Raw genomic sequence first — 17,520 nt, forward strand, 5'->3', positions numbered from 1 at the left:
AACGTTTAGTTAGATTTTTTTTCTTGGTGTAAAAACCCTGTCAAATTCTTTAGCTGGTTTGAATGAGACCAATACATCTTTATAAAAAACTCTGTTTATATGTCAACCACCTCCATTGTGCCAGGGTCTCAGCTGAGTAAGCACAGTATAAAAATCCCATAATCATTTCTGAATGTGCCCAAAAGGCCCAAACATGTAACTATGACCCTGTAAACTGCTTGGTCCACGTCCAAACCATGTCTCATGTTCCTCATGTGTATCTACGCAGAGGTCAGAGGCGAGAGCTGCACCATGAAATTAATCCGCTCTACGTGGTTCCACTTTATTAGAGCTGACAGCTTTTTAAAGTTACACGGGCTCCCTGGTGCTGCAAACGAGTTATGAACCAGCACAAAAGAATACTTCTGAAACCTCAGGTATTAAAATATCAGACCGGGATGCTAATGGGCATTACATGCGCCGTGTTCCTCTTTATCGCTATCCAAATTTGCAGAGCATTTTTCAGTTGTAAGGTGGAAAATGTTAAATGATAGTCCCTTTGCATTATTCACTGAGACTAAAAGTGGTTGTTCTAGGCAATGCAAGGCTGTTTGTGTGCCGTTCTGGTTTTGCTTTTCCATTTGAGCGGGTTAAATTGTGGACCTGCAACAGGAAGCCTGGTCTCTAGTGTTCATTTTTTCCACTGAGAGATGATTTACATGGTCTGTGGTTCATCTTATTCCACCTGTCTCAGGTGTGGTGCTGCCGTTTAATATTAGCATCAAACAGGGTAAGTAACTACTTATGACAGTTGTTGAGAAAAAAATTCTCAATTTGAAAGGACATTCTCTACACATTCTAGTTGTATCTAGTATTTATGCTGAGAACTCATCTTGCAATTAAAAAATACTAATATGTATTCAGATGTTTATAAGACTGGGGAAACCTGCAGTCAGCTGAGACCGAAGAAGTCACTTGGATGAGTAAAGAAACGTTTATCCCACTGAAAACGCTACGTACAGATGAACAGAATCAACTTTTGGAGATGTATTCAGACAAATGAGACCATCGCAATTGTACTTATCAGTAAATTCACCCATTCATCCATCTATCCATTCTTTAATCTTTATCAGGGTCGTGGGCGGGCTGGAGCCTATCCCAGGTACCACAGGGCAAGAGGCCGGACAGGTTGCCAGATGCAGGACTCAGTAAATTTTATTCAGTTCAATTTATTGTATTTATATAATACCTAATCACAGCAACAGCCACCTTAAGGTGCTTTATGTTAAAAGGTAAAGATCCTACAATAGCACAGAGCAAACCCCAACAATCAGACAACCCCCTGTGAGAAAGCACTTGGTGACAGTGGGAAGGAAAAACTCCTGTTTAACAGCATGAAATCTCAGGCGAACCAGACTCAGAGAGGGGCGGCCATCTGCCACGCCCTGTTGGGATGAAGAGGGAAAGGCAGGACTTAAAATCTTAAAAAGAATGTGGTATATTACTTAAATACTCGCCGGAGAAAGCAATTTGTTACTCTACTCGTTCCATTACTCCATAAAATGACTTGAAATGCACTGTCTCATAATTACCAGTTAACAATACAGTTAATACACACAACACAAGAGGGGTCCTAAAAGCCGAAGTCTCTGCCTCCCTTTCTACTTTTAAATACTCTAAGAACAACAAGTAATATGTATTTTAAATTTGTTAGTCAAATAGGTTTAGACATACGGAGAAGGGCAAATGTGAACGCCTGCAATTACATCTCAGTCAGAACCTATTTTCCTGACATACTTCAGATACTTTAGACATTTAAAGCAACTGAAAATGGAACATCGTCAGCCATCAGACAGCCACACTAATGCCTGATTTAGACTTCTGCAGGAAATCTACCTCATAACTAACAGGGTAACTAGAAATCCATTTTGACCTTACGCCGTAACCTTCCACTTAACCTGAGATGCACCTCAGAAGAAATGTAACTACACGTTGGGTTACCGCAGCCAGCTATTTTGATTGGCCTGCTCGGTGCTGTCGATCACTCCTGTGCATTTGCAGCTACTTTTTCACTTACTTTTTAATTTATCTGTGAAAGAATAGCGATCCTCGCCTCATCATAAAGATTAATAATCACTGTGTAAATGTAAGAATTCACAAATGTCAGCAGCTTCCCGGAGGCACATTGTGGCAACTACCAAACTGGATGTGAGGGAATGTATGAAGAAGTGGAAAAACCTGAGGGACAAATATGTTTGCCTACAAAAAAAAAAAAACCCAAACAAAAACTGACCATAGCAAAGAGTGAGGGCGTCAGGAGGGAAAAGGAGATGTCCCAGCATTTTAGTTTATCTGCTTATGAAACCTCGGTACATGACCACACTATTTAACAACCACATGGAAGTATAACTGTGGGTAATGACGTTGGCTACTTATCTGGGTTATGTCACAAACTCTTCAAAGGCTCCCTGCAGAAGTCTAAATCGGGCATAAGAGAAAAGTGGAGCATAACTGGTTCTGACCTTCTACCGATTAAGTTAATGTATCTAATGCACACATTCAACCAGTCAACAAAATTAAAAATTAACCCAACAACTTCTTTATCTCCTGCCCGCTGGAAATTGACACCATTAGATTAAAATGAGATTTTACAGGACTAAACTCAGACTGTATTTGTTTGCACTGCAATAATGTCACACTATTGTTGGGGTATGTATGTATATGTTTTCATAATTTTTTATGTTGCTATGATTGCTTATATTGTCTATTTAAAACAGAGAAACAGAAATGCTTCATAGTTTGTAGGCAACATCTACAAAATTAGTCATGTGTTCAGAGGTTAAACAACTTTTCAGTAGCACTCATGGATAATCATCATACATAATTTAATTGCAAACATTTGATCTTTTTGGCTATGATATCTGTTTTTTCACATCATTGTGTTTTCCCATTTTACACTGGAGTTTCTGATTATCTGGTTTTTAAACCCTAACTGTATTGAAGTGACATTCATTTATTTACTCTACAACTTCAAGCTCTTTGTTCTTTTGTAAACCTCCATCCTGAAGCAACCATGTAATAATATTTTTTGTTGAAATAACTTTCATATTTCACTTTGCTCGTTCATTTTGCACCAGACAAAAACATCACAGTGCTGGTTCTGGCTGAATTGTTTTCAGATCCATCAGAGGTCTTGCTGGTGACTAGTGTGGTGAGACCTGTCACACCAGCTGTCCCTTTCATACAGACATCAGTTCAGCTCTGCAGGCTTAAAGCTGCAACAACAATGCCCCGCAATCCATCTCAGTACTTTTAACAGAGGTGGATTGTTGGGTGAGGAAGAAGAGCAGTGCATCAGTCCCGCATTGAACAAGCTGCCTAATAGAGGTGAAACAGCCTAAAAGACGAGTGAATGCCAAGCTTTATCTGTGGGGACACAATCTCAGCTCTAATGTGGCTCCAGCTCCACCTCACCATTGTTCAGAAATGACATAATGCAGCTTTAAATGAACAATAAATACAAAGAATCAGTGTTGATGAGAAATACACGTATAACAGCACTTTAGTTTATATAGGTTTATTGAAAAAAAGGGTTGATATAAAAGCTAAAATACTGCCTCTTGGTTTACAATCAGTGAAAATACAGAGTAATACTCTAATACGTCTTATGTATAGAAGAACATGTGTCAGAAGCTGCCTCAAAAGAAATGAAGTCATTTCACATTGTCTTGGGGACCTAATTAAAACACACTTCAGTTATTTTAGTAACACACTAATGGCAAGTAAATGTGACCCTGAATATATATTTGGTCTAAATACAAAGAAACAAAAACCTTCTTTGAAAAATATAATTGCACAGTGATGACTGTGTTGGAACACAGCTTTGCCTGATATATATTTGATCCCACAAATTACGCTCTGTTGATGGGTTAGCGAGAGTGGCTCTGACACTGCACAGGTGTCAAGTTTCCACAGGGGACTAATTTAACAGCACTTAAAGTCTATTTAATATAACTAAATACTTATTACATTACATGAATCTTAATAAGGTAAACCGTGAGTGACGTAGAGCATATGCTGTTGAAAGTTTGTTTAACATATTTCTTATTAGTTTAACAAAGTTAGTCCTGCTATTTAGATAATAATCACATTATAAATGAAAAATCTGGACTTTTTTTTTTTTACAGATAGGTGAAATATTTAATCTGCTAATTATGGACTGGGTTGTGGTTTAACACACTAACCTTTATCTTTTCATATCGGTGTGTTTGGAAAACAGCACAGTTGTATTGAGCAATGGTGTTTACGCAAATTCGTATAATTATATAAGATTCTTGGCCATTAGAGTAATGAGAAATGAATTACACTTACAGGATTGTTGCACCATTAGCTCCAAATTGATAAGATTACCACCAGTAACCTGTCAGTCAGTAAATAGACCATAAAACACAAAAGATAATAGACGATAACAATGACCACAAGCACTTGGACTTCCATAGCAATTTGTGGGGGGGAGAACCCAAAACAAAACAAAGCAATTTTGCGGCATGGGAGCAGTCGAGTGAACCTGAAAAGAAAGCCTGTGGGGTGCTGGGAGTGTCCAGATTGAAAGCACATGCTGGCTGAGCTAAACTCTTAGTCTTTATTCTGTTTTGGCTCAGCGGTTCTTTTGACACATCATATATCAACTTAAGTAAAACTATAAAAAACTCAAATCATGAGGCTGATGGGGACAAATGGTGAGCTGAGCTGAATAGTTTCCTGACTTGTGGCTTTTGTTTTCTATCACTGCAGGCTGGATTGGGTTTTATTCAGCTCACGCGCTCTGCAGCTGATAAGCAAACAATATCAATAAACTCAAGACAGCAACATTTAAGTTGCTCAGCATTTCTGTATTCTAAAGAAAATGCAAGCAATATTAATATATGTGTCGCATAATGTGCATAACATACTTACAGACTTTTACATATATGTGAAATATTGAATGAATCCTCAAAAATGAAGTCAGTTACTGTTTCTAGCACTTTAATGAACGGCCTTCATTTAGTAGCTTCTGCCTGTTGTACATTTCATTAAAAAAAACATTTTGTAAGATTATCTTCAATATAAAAATAAAACAATTACATTAAAAAAACATAAAGTGGTTCACATATATATAAAATAACTGATAATTAAAAATGTTCTTTTGCCACCGTGAGCATTCCTTTTGAGGCATTTATCTTTCAGCTATTTGGACAATTTAGTAGCTTTTCATTCCTACTAAGGACAGGTGCTGGTATGAAAACACTGCATCTAACTTCTTCTGTTGGTCCTTTTTACAAAGTGTAAAACTGTCCTGAATTGTAACGACGTCCTACCTATTTTACCTAAAATCCATGAAATAGAATTCATCTGCTTCTTGGTGGTGCATAAATATTTGGTCTCTCTTAACCAATAAGTTCAATTGGCTAAAAAACCAAAAGCTGCACTGATTGGTGTTTTCATCCATGCTCGGTCATCCAGATAAGGAAATCCCAAAAAGTTGATTCTCTTCATCTGGATGTAGCATTTTCAGTCACTCACCCAAGTGACTTCTTCAGACATCCAGATGAACAGGACCAACTTTTTGGGATGCACTGATTAGTGTTTTATTTCTTTACAGTCTTTATCAGTACAGTGTGGCCTTAATGTCAGCTTAGAATCAGCTTCATTTTCATTTTTCACTTCCAACAACAGTCCTTTGAGCCTTTATTTCAAAACACATCGCATTCTATTTAAGACACCGAGGGTCTCGACATCCCATCTTGCATAAAATCATCACTAAAAACACAGTTATGTCAATGGCTCTGACTCCTTAAACTGAACATATAGCACCATTGGATCAGTGCGTGCTTTTTAGTAGTTTGTGTGAGCTTCCTCTCTATTCCTGCACCAAGCTCAAAACCAACTAGACCTGTGCTAGCGAGCTCTGCGTGTTACAGTTAACAAAAGCTTGTGGATGGTTTCCCCCAATTGCCAGCCCCTGAATATATCCCATGAGCCTTCACTCTCAGAGTAATGCCACTTTCACTTCAAATCACAACAAGCCTTCTACATTTATGTGTGGAAAGCCTACATCCAAAATTCTTCTTTGAGTAATGAATATATTAAAACTAGAATAATAAATCATATCATTCTGAGCAGAAGGATATGATATCAATTTGATGTGGAAACATTTCTTTTGATGTTTTCAAATTTGACACGTCTGCATTTTTCCAAACCACATTTTTTGATATAAAAGGGCAGGAACTGGCAACAAAGTCCCAACAGCAATTTTTCCAAGGAAGCTGATGTGAATGTTTTTTCCTCAGTCAGCAGCTTTTATTAAAAATTAATCTGACTTGAAATGATGGTGGCATTACTCACAAAGCCTTGCACGAGACAGAAAGGTAGAATTGTTCCTCTATAGCTGTGTGAAGCAAGAAAATATTATATACAGGCACACAATCAGAGTTAATGTATGCAACATTCAAACACACACACACACACTCTCCCATGCCATTCACTCAGTACTCAGCACATATTTTTGACATCAACATGTGTCCGTCAAGGTGAGATTGCACTTGGTGCTAAGATTTGTTGCCAGATAAGGTGAATGTGAAACAACTGGACGTCCCGAGGGATCGGTGGATGGTGCTGGGGATGGAGTGCAGCTTCTGCAAGCTGTCCAGAGAGTTGGACGGGTACATACAGCGTGTGTGCATACATCCATAGCAGTGACAGGGAGGTACAGAGGTTCAGCCTGGGAATACCAGGCTGGATGACATACAGGACTCCCCTTGTGTTTTAGTTGATCTTATTAGCGCGTCTTCTAGATTTCTTCACCCTGGAGAAAGATTCAGAAGGTATTAAGATGAGTTTATGTAACTGAAAACAACTTCATTTTAGCTGTCACAGTTATATTTACATATTTACATTTAAAAATCCATGAGAACAAATAATGGGTTATTGTTGAGCCACAGGTTAAAAACATGTTATCTAGTTTTATGTGATTTTAGTCATTTGAAATTCATCTTCTCTTGGAATGAGCCGTGCATCACTGGTATAAAGGATGAGCGAGTTGTTTTTGACCTTTTTCAGAGAGCATGATATATGAATGTAAGTTTTGTAACTAAACATTATATCTTCAATTTGTTTAATATAGGCTCTTGAAAGGAAATAAATTTTTGGTTTCATTTTATGGGGATATATGAACAAATGCGCTCATACAAGGCACATTCGTATAAGCACAGAATTTCTTATATCTAACTCACTTTATGTTCTTTCAGCTTAAATCTTTTGGCTGTTTCTGGTGTTTGTAAGAACACATTAGTATAAAAAAGGATTTTTCCATTCATTATTGCCTATTTTGAGAACCTCTAGAATAAAATAACACTTAACACGACTCTCATGCCAAGTCTCGTGTGCACTTCTGGTCATTTTCATATAAAAGTGCATATGAGGGAAATGTAATTATGTCCGATGAGAGAAGACAGATCAGGAAGTTTGTAAAACCTTCTGGTGCAGTATTATATATGCCTAACTATAATCATAAATCTTTCACTTGTCTTTTATAAGCTTGTGTTTGCCATGCTTGAATTATGGTGTCTGGGAAGCATCACTTGCAAATCCAGAGGCAGTTTGCATTGGCTAAAGGTGAAGTTGGAACAATGGGAGACCATTTACAAAACTTTTGGCTTTACTGGATTGACCGGTTAATCATTAAATGAATCATTCATAAATCATTTATGTTTTTTTGTTTAATGAAATGCCTAGATTGGAGTTCAGAGGCTCATTTTTAGCATCAAACACGGTGATCTAATGGTACATTTTGCTCCCCACTGCAAAATTTGTTAAAAGACTAATTGATCATTAGAAATATGTGGTTTTAATTAATTTAAGTTCCTGAATATAGTATAAAAATGGCTATAAAAGTAAAACAGAACCCATAACAGTGGTGGATGTAAAACCTCAATTGTCAGCTGGTGGAAAAAAGCTATAATATCATAGGTTTTTAAGCCAACAAGTGGAAAGTTTCGTTTGACAGTTATGATGTGTGATGCATATTCAACTCTTAACCTCTCGTACTTCCACCAGCTGGATTAGGATGCATTTAGCTACATGTTAAAGAAGCATAGCTACATTTTGTTTTTATAGGTTATTAAAAATAAAGATGTTGCTGGCATTAACGCCAAGCCTAAGAGAAGATCTGGTGCGTGTTAAGAGGTTAACATGCAGAAGCCCATGAGCGACACTAGTCTAAATATGAAAGGCTGATATTTGGTGATATTTGTCGTGTATGACAGATTATTTGCTGCTGCGCCACATGCCAGCTTCAGTGAACTACAACAATGCCTATAATAAGACTACATTTAAAAAAATCTGCAGTCACAGAAGTCGTTCGCTACAATAATAAACAATGTCTTGTAACCCCTCAGATATTCCTTTGTTGTTTGTTTTCACATTGTGCACTTTAAGTGTTTATACTGTTTAAAGACGCAGGCATGCAGCCTGGCGATAATCACCACCAGACATGTTGGGAACAGTTTTTTTCCTTTTATGTGAAAGGCACATATTTACTGCATAGCCCATTAAAAAGTGAAACAGCTACTGCAGTTTTTATGAATAGTTTTTACTCCCCAACCAGAAGCGTTCTTTTACAGATGTGCAATTTGTGATGATAATGTGTAAAGTTTTAATGTTAACGTAAGTGCTCTGATTTGGCTGACTATCTCAGATGTGCTTATGAGAAAATAGGAAGCAGACATACCAGTGGTAGATTTATCTCTGGTCTTACTTGATGCTCATTATTTCACAGATAATAACTCACTGGCTTACATCAACCATGTCACCAATTTCAGAGACTAATTGTCAGTAGGAAACTGAGAAACTGACTTTTTTTTAACATTGGTTTATTTGCAGACTCTAAACTTAGAGGAGAAGGGAACCATATTTCATTTCTGCCTTTGTCAGCGATGCTCATGCCATTCGTAGATAGTTAGAGGGGGTTTCTTACTTGTTAATGGCATTCTTTAAGTACTGCTGCAGCCATTTGGTCTCAGGGTTGATGCAAACTTCCCTGTTGCTCTTCAGCTTTGCACTGTGGAAGAAAAAAAAGCATGAATTGATTTGGTTACATGACACATTCTACCAAAATGAAGCAATCTTGAAAACAAAGCTGTTTTGACTAGCTGACTTTAAGCTTCGTTTTCTGACTGTACCAGTTGGAAAAATGCAGAGCAGATTTGTTCACCCGGAAGCTCAATGTGTAGATTTTAGGTGGGATGTGGGAAAATTTCCACCAATGAAAACATGAAGGAAGGAAGCACAGGAATGACCTAGAAACGCAGTAATTTTACTCAGTGAGGCAACAGTGCTGATCTCATTCAGCAGCAACACAGCGTCTCCAGGCATGTTGATAACTAAGACTGTTGCTGCTAGTTTGCTAACTACATAAAGCAAGCTCTGTATACACTTTGCTGTACATATCTAAATACTATATACTGTCAAGTTCCCGTGTTCATACTGTACATTTAATAACCAGTTCTCCATCCTTTATTTATTCTCTAATTTATTCCAGCAGTGTTGCACTCTGCACCATTGTATCACCAACACGGTGTTATTGTCTGTGTTATGTTGCTGTTGTATGTACTGTCTGTTTGTCTATTCTGTTTATACTGAGAGCGAAGAAAAAACTGAGCCCAGCTCTTTGTATGTGTACACGTAGTTGGCCAATAAAGCCAAATCTGATTCTAATCTTAAGGAAATGTTGCGTGACCTTCTTGTTTTCAGACAAACTCAATAACACTGCTGATTCCTTAAAAGCATCACAGATATGTCTGACATTGTTTGAATGTGCACAAGGTTTGGAACATGGGGGGGAAGATATCTGTGTGAGCTATTATAAACAGGGGTTTATAAATTAAAACAAAGGAATTTATCACTTGTGCCACCTTTAATCAGATTAAAGACAGAGGATAGATGTGTGTAATATCAGGAAGGATAATATTAAATGATAAAAGTTACGTTATTTGAAAGCAGCACAGAATGCATCTGAGTCTTGTTGCGTTTTGTTGCATTATATGTTGAACAACTACCAGAAACACCTCCACCAGAAACTGATGCAGCAATAGGTACAAATTAGTGCCACAAAATTCACCAGAATCCAGGAAATAAGGTTTCCGATACTCAAGATTTCCTGAGAGAGGAACCAAACACCCCTTAATGTGTCTACCTATGCACATGCTGGTAGCTAGCTGCCCGAGGAGGTGAAAAAGGCAAAAAAAAAGGAGAGCCATAGAAACTATTTAAGCTAAAGAACAGCTGAAAAACAACAAGAATTTGGCATTAACTCTACTAGTTTAGCAAGTAAAAAAAAAACTACTCATTGCCAGAATTTAAAATGAAAAAAAAAACAAAAAACCCCAAACTGTCTTGTCCCAACTTTAGTTTTTCAAAGTGGGGTGCAGACGAGTGCGATGGGTTTTTATTGCCACATTCTCCCGCATGTTTACATTTGCTTCTGCAGTACATTTTTTTCCACACTTATCCTGGTTTCCACATAAAAGAGGAGTAACAGAGATAATGAGGAATCAAAGTGTTTAAGCCCAAAGCAAACTCAGAGGCAATAAATTACTTTCAAGGACATGTAAGGGTTGCAGTTTCAAATTTGGCCCTCTTGTGTAGCTTGACATCCTGCAGTGTTGTACAGTACAGAGGCTTTATCTTCTTCTTCGGCTGTGCGGTTAACCAAACTGTAACAAGACCTCTCAGTAACCTCAACAAAGTGTGACCGGCATTTTAATGGATGCCTGAAGAAGCTCATCCAGCCTCCTTTTCTGCTTCTCTTGTGTTCAGGGTACACTCCTTGCGCAATGACAACAAATCAAGCATTATTATTCAGTGGGATGCACAACCTAACATCCTTGCATATAGCATTTAAATAGGTGCTCTTCGGCTGTACTACTTAATATTAGTGATTTATGACTAATATAGATTAAGAGCAATTTGTCTCTTGGAAATAAAATAGGAAATGTAAGTTTTTTACTAAAGCTACAAAACTCTTAAAGCATTTTTAAAAGCTAAACAGCACTTTTTTAACCATAATGGGAACAAAAATAGCCCCTCACTGTTTATGGTTTATCGGCTGTTAAATAAATCAGAAGTGATATGAGCAAAACATGCCAGGATTAAAAGGTCTACGGGGGTTGAGCTCAGATACACCTCAGATAAGCTCTAAAAATCTCTGCACATCTAAAAACACATCCAAGCTCAAAACTGGAGGATTACTACGCATAACAGGCTGTCAGCGTCTGCTCGGCGGTGAAAAATCACAGCTCGCTGTTTCTGCTCAAGGACGGCTGAAGGGGGGAGGCTGATATTGCAGATCACACCGCACTGTATGACTTGTAAAGCTGTCTCTGCACGGCACACTAAACATCTTCACACATAGTCTGACACAAACTTTACACGTGGAAAGGCCTTTTGATCAGGCTGGTTTCATGTAAAACTTTTAAAAGGTGCAAAATCAGAGGCTTGTTTAAGTAATCAGTCACGTTCGTAAATTTTTATTCCTGGTACTTTGTTGGGTGCACATGTTAACACGTCTTTTTTGTGGAGGTTTTTTAAACATATTTTTAAAATGAGTTTAGATTTAAATAAACTAGAAGTCACTAAAAATTAGCCTAACAGAAAGTGAAATGTTGCTTGACCGTCAACACTTTATGTTAGGTAAAATATACAACTGTAATACACAGAAAAACAGACATTTTTCTTCTTTTATATCCAAAATATTGAATTTTCCTTCCCAGATTATTTCCCCCTCAGGATTCAGGGGTGCAGGGGTGGTCACAGAGTGTGTGCTGATGTCTGGTCTGTTAATAGAGAGCTAAGCCAGACATTTAGGAGAGGATTTGTTCTGTTGTCAGTCACTGACTGGGTGAGTTTCGGACCCAATGGGGTGATTGCAGGGGGCACGCAACAGGGTCTTACCCTGCTCCAAACATGTGGATATCACACCTCTGTGGCAAAAGGTCATGTATGAGAGTTAACAGCTCAGAGGTGTAGCGCCTCGCTGCTCCCCGTTCTCCTCCCTCCATCTCATGTCACACATCTCTGTAAGTTAAACACTGCTTTCATATTCAATTTGTGCCCCCCTCTCTTGCTTGCCCCTCTGATATACCACCTCCCTTATTCCTCACTGCATTTAGAGGCAGATGAGCAAATGGCCCCTCAAACTTAAAAGAGCAATTCGGGAGCACCAGCCTGATCCCGAATCCTTCAAATGTCAGGAGGCCAAACAGCTCCGTAACTGGATCTGTGTTTGCTTTTTCTCATGGGGTCACCCCCCCTCCCTACACACACACACAGACACACACACACTTTTTGTTTTATCAGGGGTTGCCAGCTCATCAGCTCGGAAGCTCTCTGTTATTTTGATGTTTCTCACTTCATCCTGTTTATCTGTCTGCCTGTCTGGATGACCAACTGAGAACCTAAACCCTAATTGACTTGGCAGGAATTTGGGGGCCGGAGTTCCACAAGCAGCAGGTAGTAATTACTTCACAGCAAGTTAATACCAACAGCGTGGCGGCCTGGTTTGGAGGGGTTGTTGTCAAGCTAGGGTGAAGGAATGAGGGCACACAGTGAGAGAAGGGGGGAGGAGTTTCTTGTGGGGTGAAAGAGGGTGTTATGTTACCGACTTTCTTTCATGCTCCTCAATAGAGATATCGGAGCGCCGCTCTGCGGGCTCCTTGTCTGAATGGCTTCTTGACTCCTCTGGCAGTTTTCTGGAGGGAGGTTAGCGGGAGTTTGTAGCCTAGCCACAGGACTGGTAGTCCTTCCTGACCTTTTGCCATTCGGTTACCCCTTCCAACCATCACCAGCCCCCTCCTTTCTTTGTGGAAGAAGCCTCCAGTCCTTTAGCCTTTTGGCCTTGAGGCTTCTGCCGTCCAGATTTTCAATAGCTAACAAATTAAGGAAGGTTCTTTTTTGTTAATGTTTTCCAGACCAGTGAAATTATTCTCAACGTTGCTGACCAGATTCAGGCGGGAAATGAAAAAAGATTAAGTAGATGAGGGACACAAGGGGTCAGCAGAAATACAAAGGTAATCACTTTGACCCTTAATTATTGCTTCCTTTGCTAAACACAAATGGCCCCCTCGAGCTCTGAGCGTTAGCGCTTTCCTCTCTCTGAGTGGATTGTGTTGTTTTAAAGTCAGCCCGCTCACTCAGGAAAGCCTAGAAGGATATTAACACCATACCTCACACATACCTCACACATCAGCAGTGTATTACATTTATTTCTGTTTCCTCTTGTTAAAGAAGACTATTGGCTTAGATAGACCCCCAAAAATAGCTTACACTTCAAACACAGCCCTTTTGTAGTTTGTACTCACTGATATGAACTGGTCTTGAATGATATGTGTGCGCTGTTATTACTGGCATTACACTAATACAATCATAAATGAATCTGTAGTGTTCATTAAACAGAGAAGGTAATGCATGCCAGTGTCATTTTACATTTTTTATTGTGTTCCTATATTGTTTTTTTGTTTTCCCACATCTGGTTATTGTGACTATGTCTGGGAGTTTGAGGAGAACAGGCTCACTTGCAAAAGCTCAGCACAGATATCAAGTACAATCTAATCTATCACAAAATGGTTACTTTACACAATTCTGCTTTTTTACAGCCTAAAAAATGAACCTTGACACACTGAAAAGAATCCACTTAAACAGGCCACACGAGTGACAGACTCATTCAAACAGTCATCAGATAATTACACCAGGAAACACATTTCTTGAAGTTAATCACCCCCTGCAACATGAGACTCATCTACTTACATGACTTGGAAGGGGCAGTTGGGCGTGTGGAGAAACTTGAGCTCTTTGATGGAGCGCTGGGGAACCGTGTTGAGAGTGGATCGACACCAGCAGCGCTCAACCAGACTGATGGGCTTTGCTACAAACAGTGGACAAGGAAGATTACGAATTAGCATGAAGCTTAGAAAATGCAACAAAATCTCAAGAGACCAGGCTGTTAAAAAGCTTAACAAGTACTGACTGTTCCAATTCTGCAACACTGCACTCTTAAGCTCTGGCATTCACACAACTATATATTTAGGAAGGAGTTTGAAAACTGAAAGACGGGAGAAAAATTTGCTTTGGGATCCAAAGACAAATCCACAGACAAAGCTGCACCTGCCTTATTTCAATATATAAGAGCAAGAAAAGCCTAACAAGCTTTTTGTGAACAAAGGAGAACAACACAGAGACACATTCAGCATTACTCATGTGGAGCTCTGCAGGGCAGTAAAATGTGGCAGACGTTGGACTTTAAGATAAATGATTCCGTTAACTTGCCAAAGAAAACTTATTCAGATCACAGTGGATGAAATGAGCAGCGGTGTCTAATATTTCGTTTCATTGCCCGTTAACAAAAGAAAGGGTCATTTTGGTTCAAGTGAGGATTTAAATACCTACATCAACTCAAATCAAATCCAAGCACAGCAGTTTCTGATTCATTTGGATTGCGATTAAACGTACCTTTCACCTCGTTGGACAAATTAAAGGCATGTTTAATCTACTGTAACAAATCTTAACAAAGCATGGGAATGTATAGGTTTACCTGCTATGTCTGTGAACAACATCCTCATTAAAAAGAGATTAGCCCTTTCTGACCACCCGCTCGCTCACACTCTCACACACACACGCATGCAGAATTTTAGCTTTTCACTCCTGGAGCATTCAGCCAAGCCACTCTAAAGGAGAAGGGTCCTCAACATTCAATTTCCAATATTCACCTCTTTTATGAAAGCACTCTGCAGCTCAGACGGCCTCAGCAGCCTCTATGAGGTACATTCTTAAAATGATTACAATGTGAGTCCGTGGAGGCTTGTCGGTGCCCCCGAGGACTACAGATGCACAGTAATAAGACTAAATGCTTCCTTAAAAGTTTTCAAATGAAAGAAACGATGAGGGTTAAAAAAATGAGGGAAAGGATGAAGGAAAACCTGGCTGGCAATAAAAGTTAAAAAGAAACCAGCGGAATAGCCTTTAATTGCATCATTATAGAGGGCTTTGAATGGGAATAAAATGCATTGAAAACTGAAGCTCAAAGTGTGCTTTAAGAAATTACAAAATTTCACAGAGCTAATTCTGTACATCAGCCATGCCCTGCCTGTACAAATGTAAATGTCCAAATTACTCAAACCATACAATATAAAGCAAATGCTGTTGTAATTTGGCAACATATAATTAAATGTAATTGAAATCTTAAAATCAGGTGCATCAATAATAAAGCTCTTTTTTTTTTTTTTTACAAGGTTCAGTGTATTCTTTTTTTTCATAAAGAAACAGCAAATGTCCTGTCACAAATGCCTAAATCCTCAGTAATATCGCTCTAATGATTCGCACCCATTCAGGGTCTTTTCTCATGCAAACTAAGGGATCATTATGCAGCATGCAGCACTGGGGCCAGAAGCATGTGTCCACCACTGATTTATCCCTAATTAGAAACTAATTATAAGGATGCAGTGAGAAAAGGCAAATACACATGTCTAGGTCTAACTCTTGAATATTCAATCTGAGCTCTTAGTGGAGCAGAAACAATACGCTTAGGATAAATCCTGCTAGGAAACTCAACACCCCGTCTTGTTCCTACCAAGGTTAAACGTGGGAGGTAAATGTGGGGTCAATGCGGTGGCAGGAATCCACCTCCGGTATAAGATATTTGCCCAAAATCTGAAACAAATGCTTATAAACATTTTGTTTAAAAAGGCTTTTTCTGTTTTGTAGATTTTGATTAATATCAGAATATTCTCTACTTATTCTCTTCTAGCGCCCCACATAAGAACTTGCAGTGGGGAAATATTTTCATTCAAGTTTAATTTTCTAATTGTGTATAAAAATATATGCTTGTTTCCACAAACCCAAATACAAACTGCAAAATAATAATAATTTTAAAAAACTAGCAAAGAAAAACGCAATGATTCGGCACCTGTCCGAAAAAACAACAACCGATAAGCTTCTATTTTGTACTTCATTTACTCTCCATGAGTTTAAGTTATACTGTAGCTATTTAATTAATGTATAAATTTTTTCTAATAACATTTCAATCTATTACCCAATTTTCTGTCTAGAAATGTATCGACGTAGAAGGAAAGCAGGTGATCGAAGAACTGGAAATTCACAGTCTTGTAATAAGGGATTTGCCACGACGGCAACCTATCAATCATGAACAATTAAAATTAATGCTGACATAACCTAACAAACATAAACTTAATCCAGAAAAATGCTGTTCTAAATAGCCAATAAGAAAAATATAAATGTCGGAAGCTCCAGAATCTTAAACGTTTAAATTAGCCAAAATCTGTCTAAATGATGTTGTCAGCAGCGTTTAAATTAAAGGGGCTGCTGTCCCTCTGGACTCACCGTTGGAGGTCGGAACATGTGTGGCCACGGCCAGCAGAGCCAGCAGTGCCATCAGTTTGACGTCCATGGTGGTGGGCTTGCAGGCTGCAGGAGGGCTTGCGCTCTTTCTCTGTTACAATCCAGGGCACGACTGTGGCCGCCAGTTTCGCTCTGCGCTGTGTTAAATCTTCAGACGGGCGAGAGAAAGTGAGCAGGGAGACGGAGTCCCACTTTCTATAGAGGGAGGGGGGAGGGGGGGGGGCAGCGTGAGAGGAGAGGGAGGGGAAGCAAGGGCAGGAGAAGGAGGGAGCGGCAGCCAGTCAGTAGAAACTTCCTCGATTGTAAATGCGTTTGGCTGCGAGTCAAGGAGAAAGTCTGAGGGCTATTCTCTTCGCCTCTTCACTAATTTTGCCTATTTTTTTCCGCCTTTTTCGCTTTCATTGCTTCATTGTGTCTATTTAATCTTCTTTGTTGTACTTTTCCTTCCCCCTCTTCCATTTTTCAGTGTATTCTCTTCACCTTTACTTGCCATCTGCCACACACATGCATACAGAGTACAAGCATTTCTCACCAGTCACTGCAGATCATTGCTGGAAGCAGCTCACTCTGCATTTGGACTAATATTGTTTTATATGTCAGCTGCCTGTTGTGTATTTGTTTGCTGGTATACAGGCTGCACCCTCTCCGCCTTTTTTTCCTCCATGCATCACTTTGGCTGTCGTTCTTTCTCCTTTTCCCTCTTGCTGACTCCCTGTCATCTGGCTGGGCTCCTGTCCATGACGTCTCCTTCATGTCTTTATTGGGACTTTCATTGTTTTCTCCATGAAGAAACCATTAGCTGACTTCATGTTTGTACAGTTGTTAGGACAGAGGAAAACCTGGTTTAAGAAAAAATGTTGATCCATTAAGTGATGAACTTCTGTGAGTCTTTTGCTGTTTTTAATTAAAATGTAGTCAAGGATAGGAAATTCTTTTGTAAGTAGATTATCATCATCAACGACAAAAAACTACCACATATATCGCCAAGAAACAAATGTTCTTTTGGTTGTTTTATTCACTAAATCATTGGGTGATAAATTATGACTGCAGTGTGTACGAGTGGGTCAAGCTCTGCTCCTTCTCACCAAGGAGTTT

The 17,520-nt window shown here is 39.0% G+C and overlaps 1 protein-coding gene across 1 annotated transcript; it reads right to left on the minus strand.

Annotated features, from left to right (window-relative positions):
• Nucleotides 1–3,540: 3,540 nt before the first annotated feature.
• Nucleotides 3,541–16,594, minus strand: cxcl12b (chemokine (C-X-C motif) ligand 12b (stromal cell-derived factor 1)). The gene is made up of 4 exons (XM_084930777.1): nt 16,408–16,594; nt 13,819–13,936; nt 8,993–9,076; nt 3,541–6,823 (listed from the first exon to the last, which is right to left on the minus strand). The coding sequence occupies exons 1-4, from the start codon at nt 16,472–16,474 to the stop codon at nt 6,784–6,786; spliced, it is 309 nt and encodes a 102-aa protein (XP_084786903.1). The 5' UTR covers nt 16,475–16,594; the 3' UTR covers nt 3,541–6,783.
• Nucleotides 16,595–17,520: the final 926 nt, after the last annotated feature.

Source organism: Perissodus microlepis, chromosome 6 (assembly GCF_051167445.1).
Source record: "Perissodus microlepis isolate ML-2025 ecotype Zambia chromosome 6, ASM5116744v1, whole genome shotgun sequence".
Classification (NCBI taxonomy): domain Eukaryota; kingdom Metazoa; phylum Chordata; class Actinopteri; order Cichliformes; family Cichlidae; genus Perissodus; species Perissodus microlepis.

Coding starts and splice junctions, on each gene's coding strand:
- cxcl12b (XM_084930777.1), bottom strand. CDS start 16,474: ATGGACGTCAAACTGATGGCACTGCTGGCTCTGCTGGCCGTGGCCACA. Junction 13,937..16,407: donor ACATGTTCCGACCTCCAACG/GTGAGTCCAGAG, acceptor CACTGTTTGTAG/CAAAGCCCATCAGTCTGGTT. Junction 6,824..8,992: donor TTAAAGAATGCCATTAACAA/GTAAGAAACCCC, acceptor ATCTTTCTCCAG/GGTGAAGAAATCTAGAAGAC.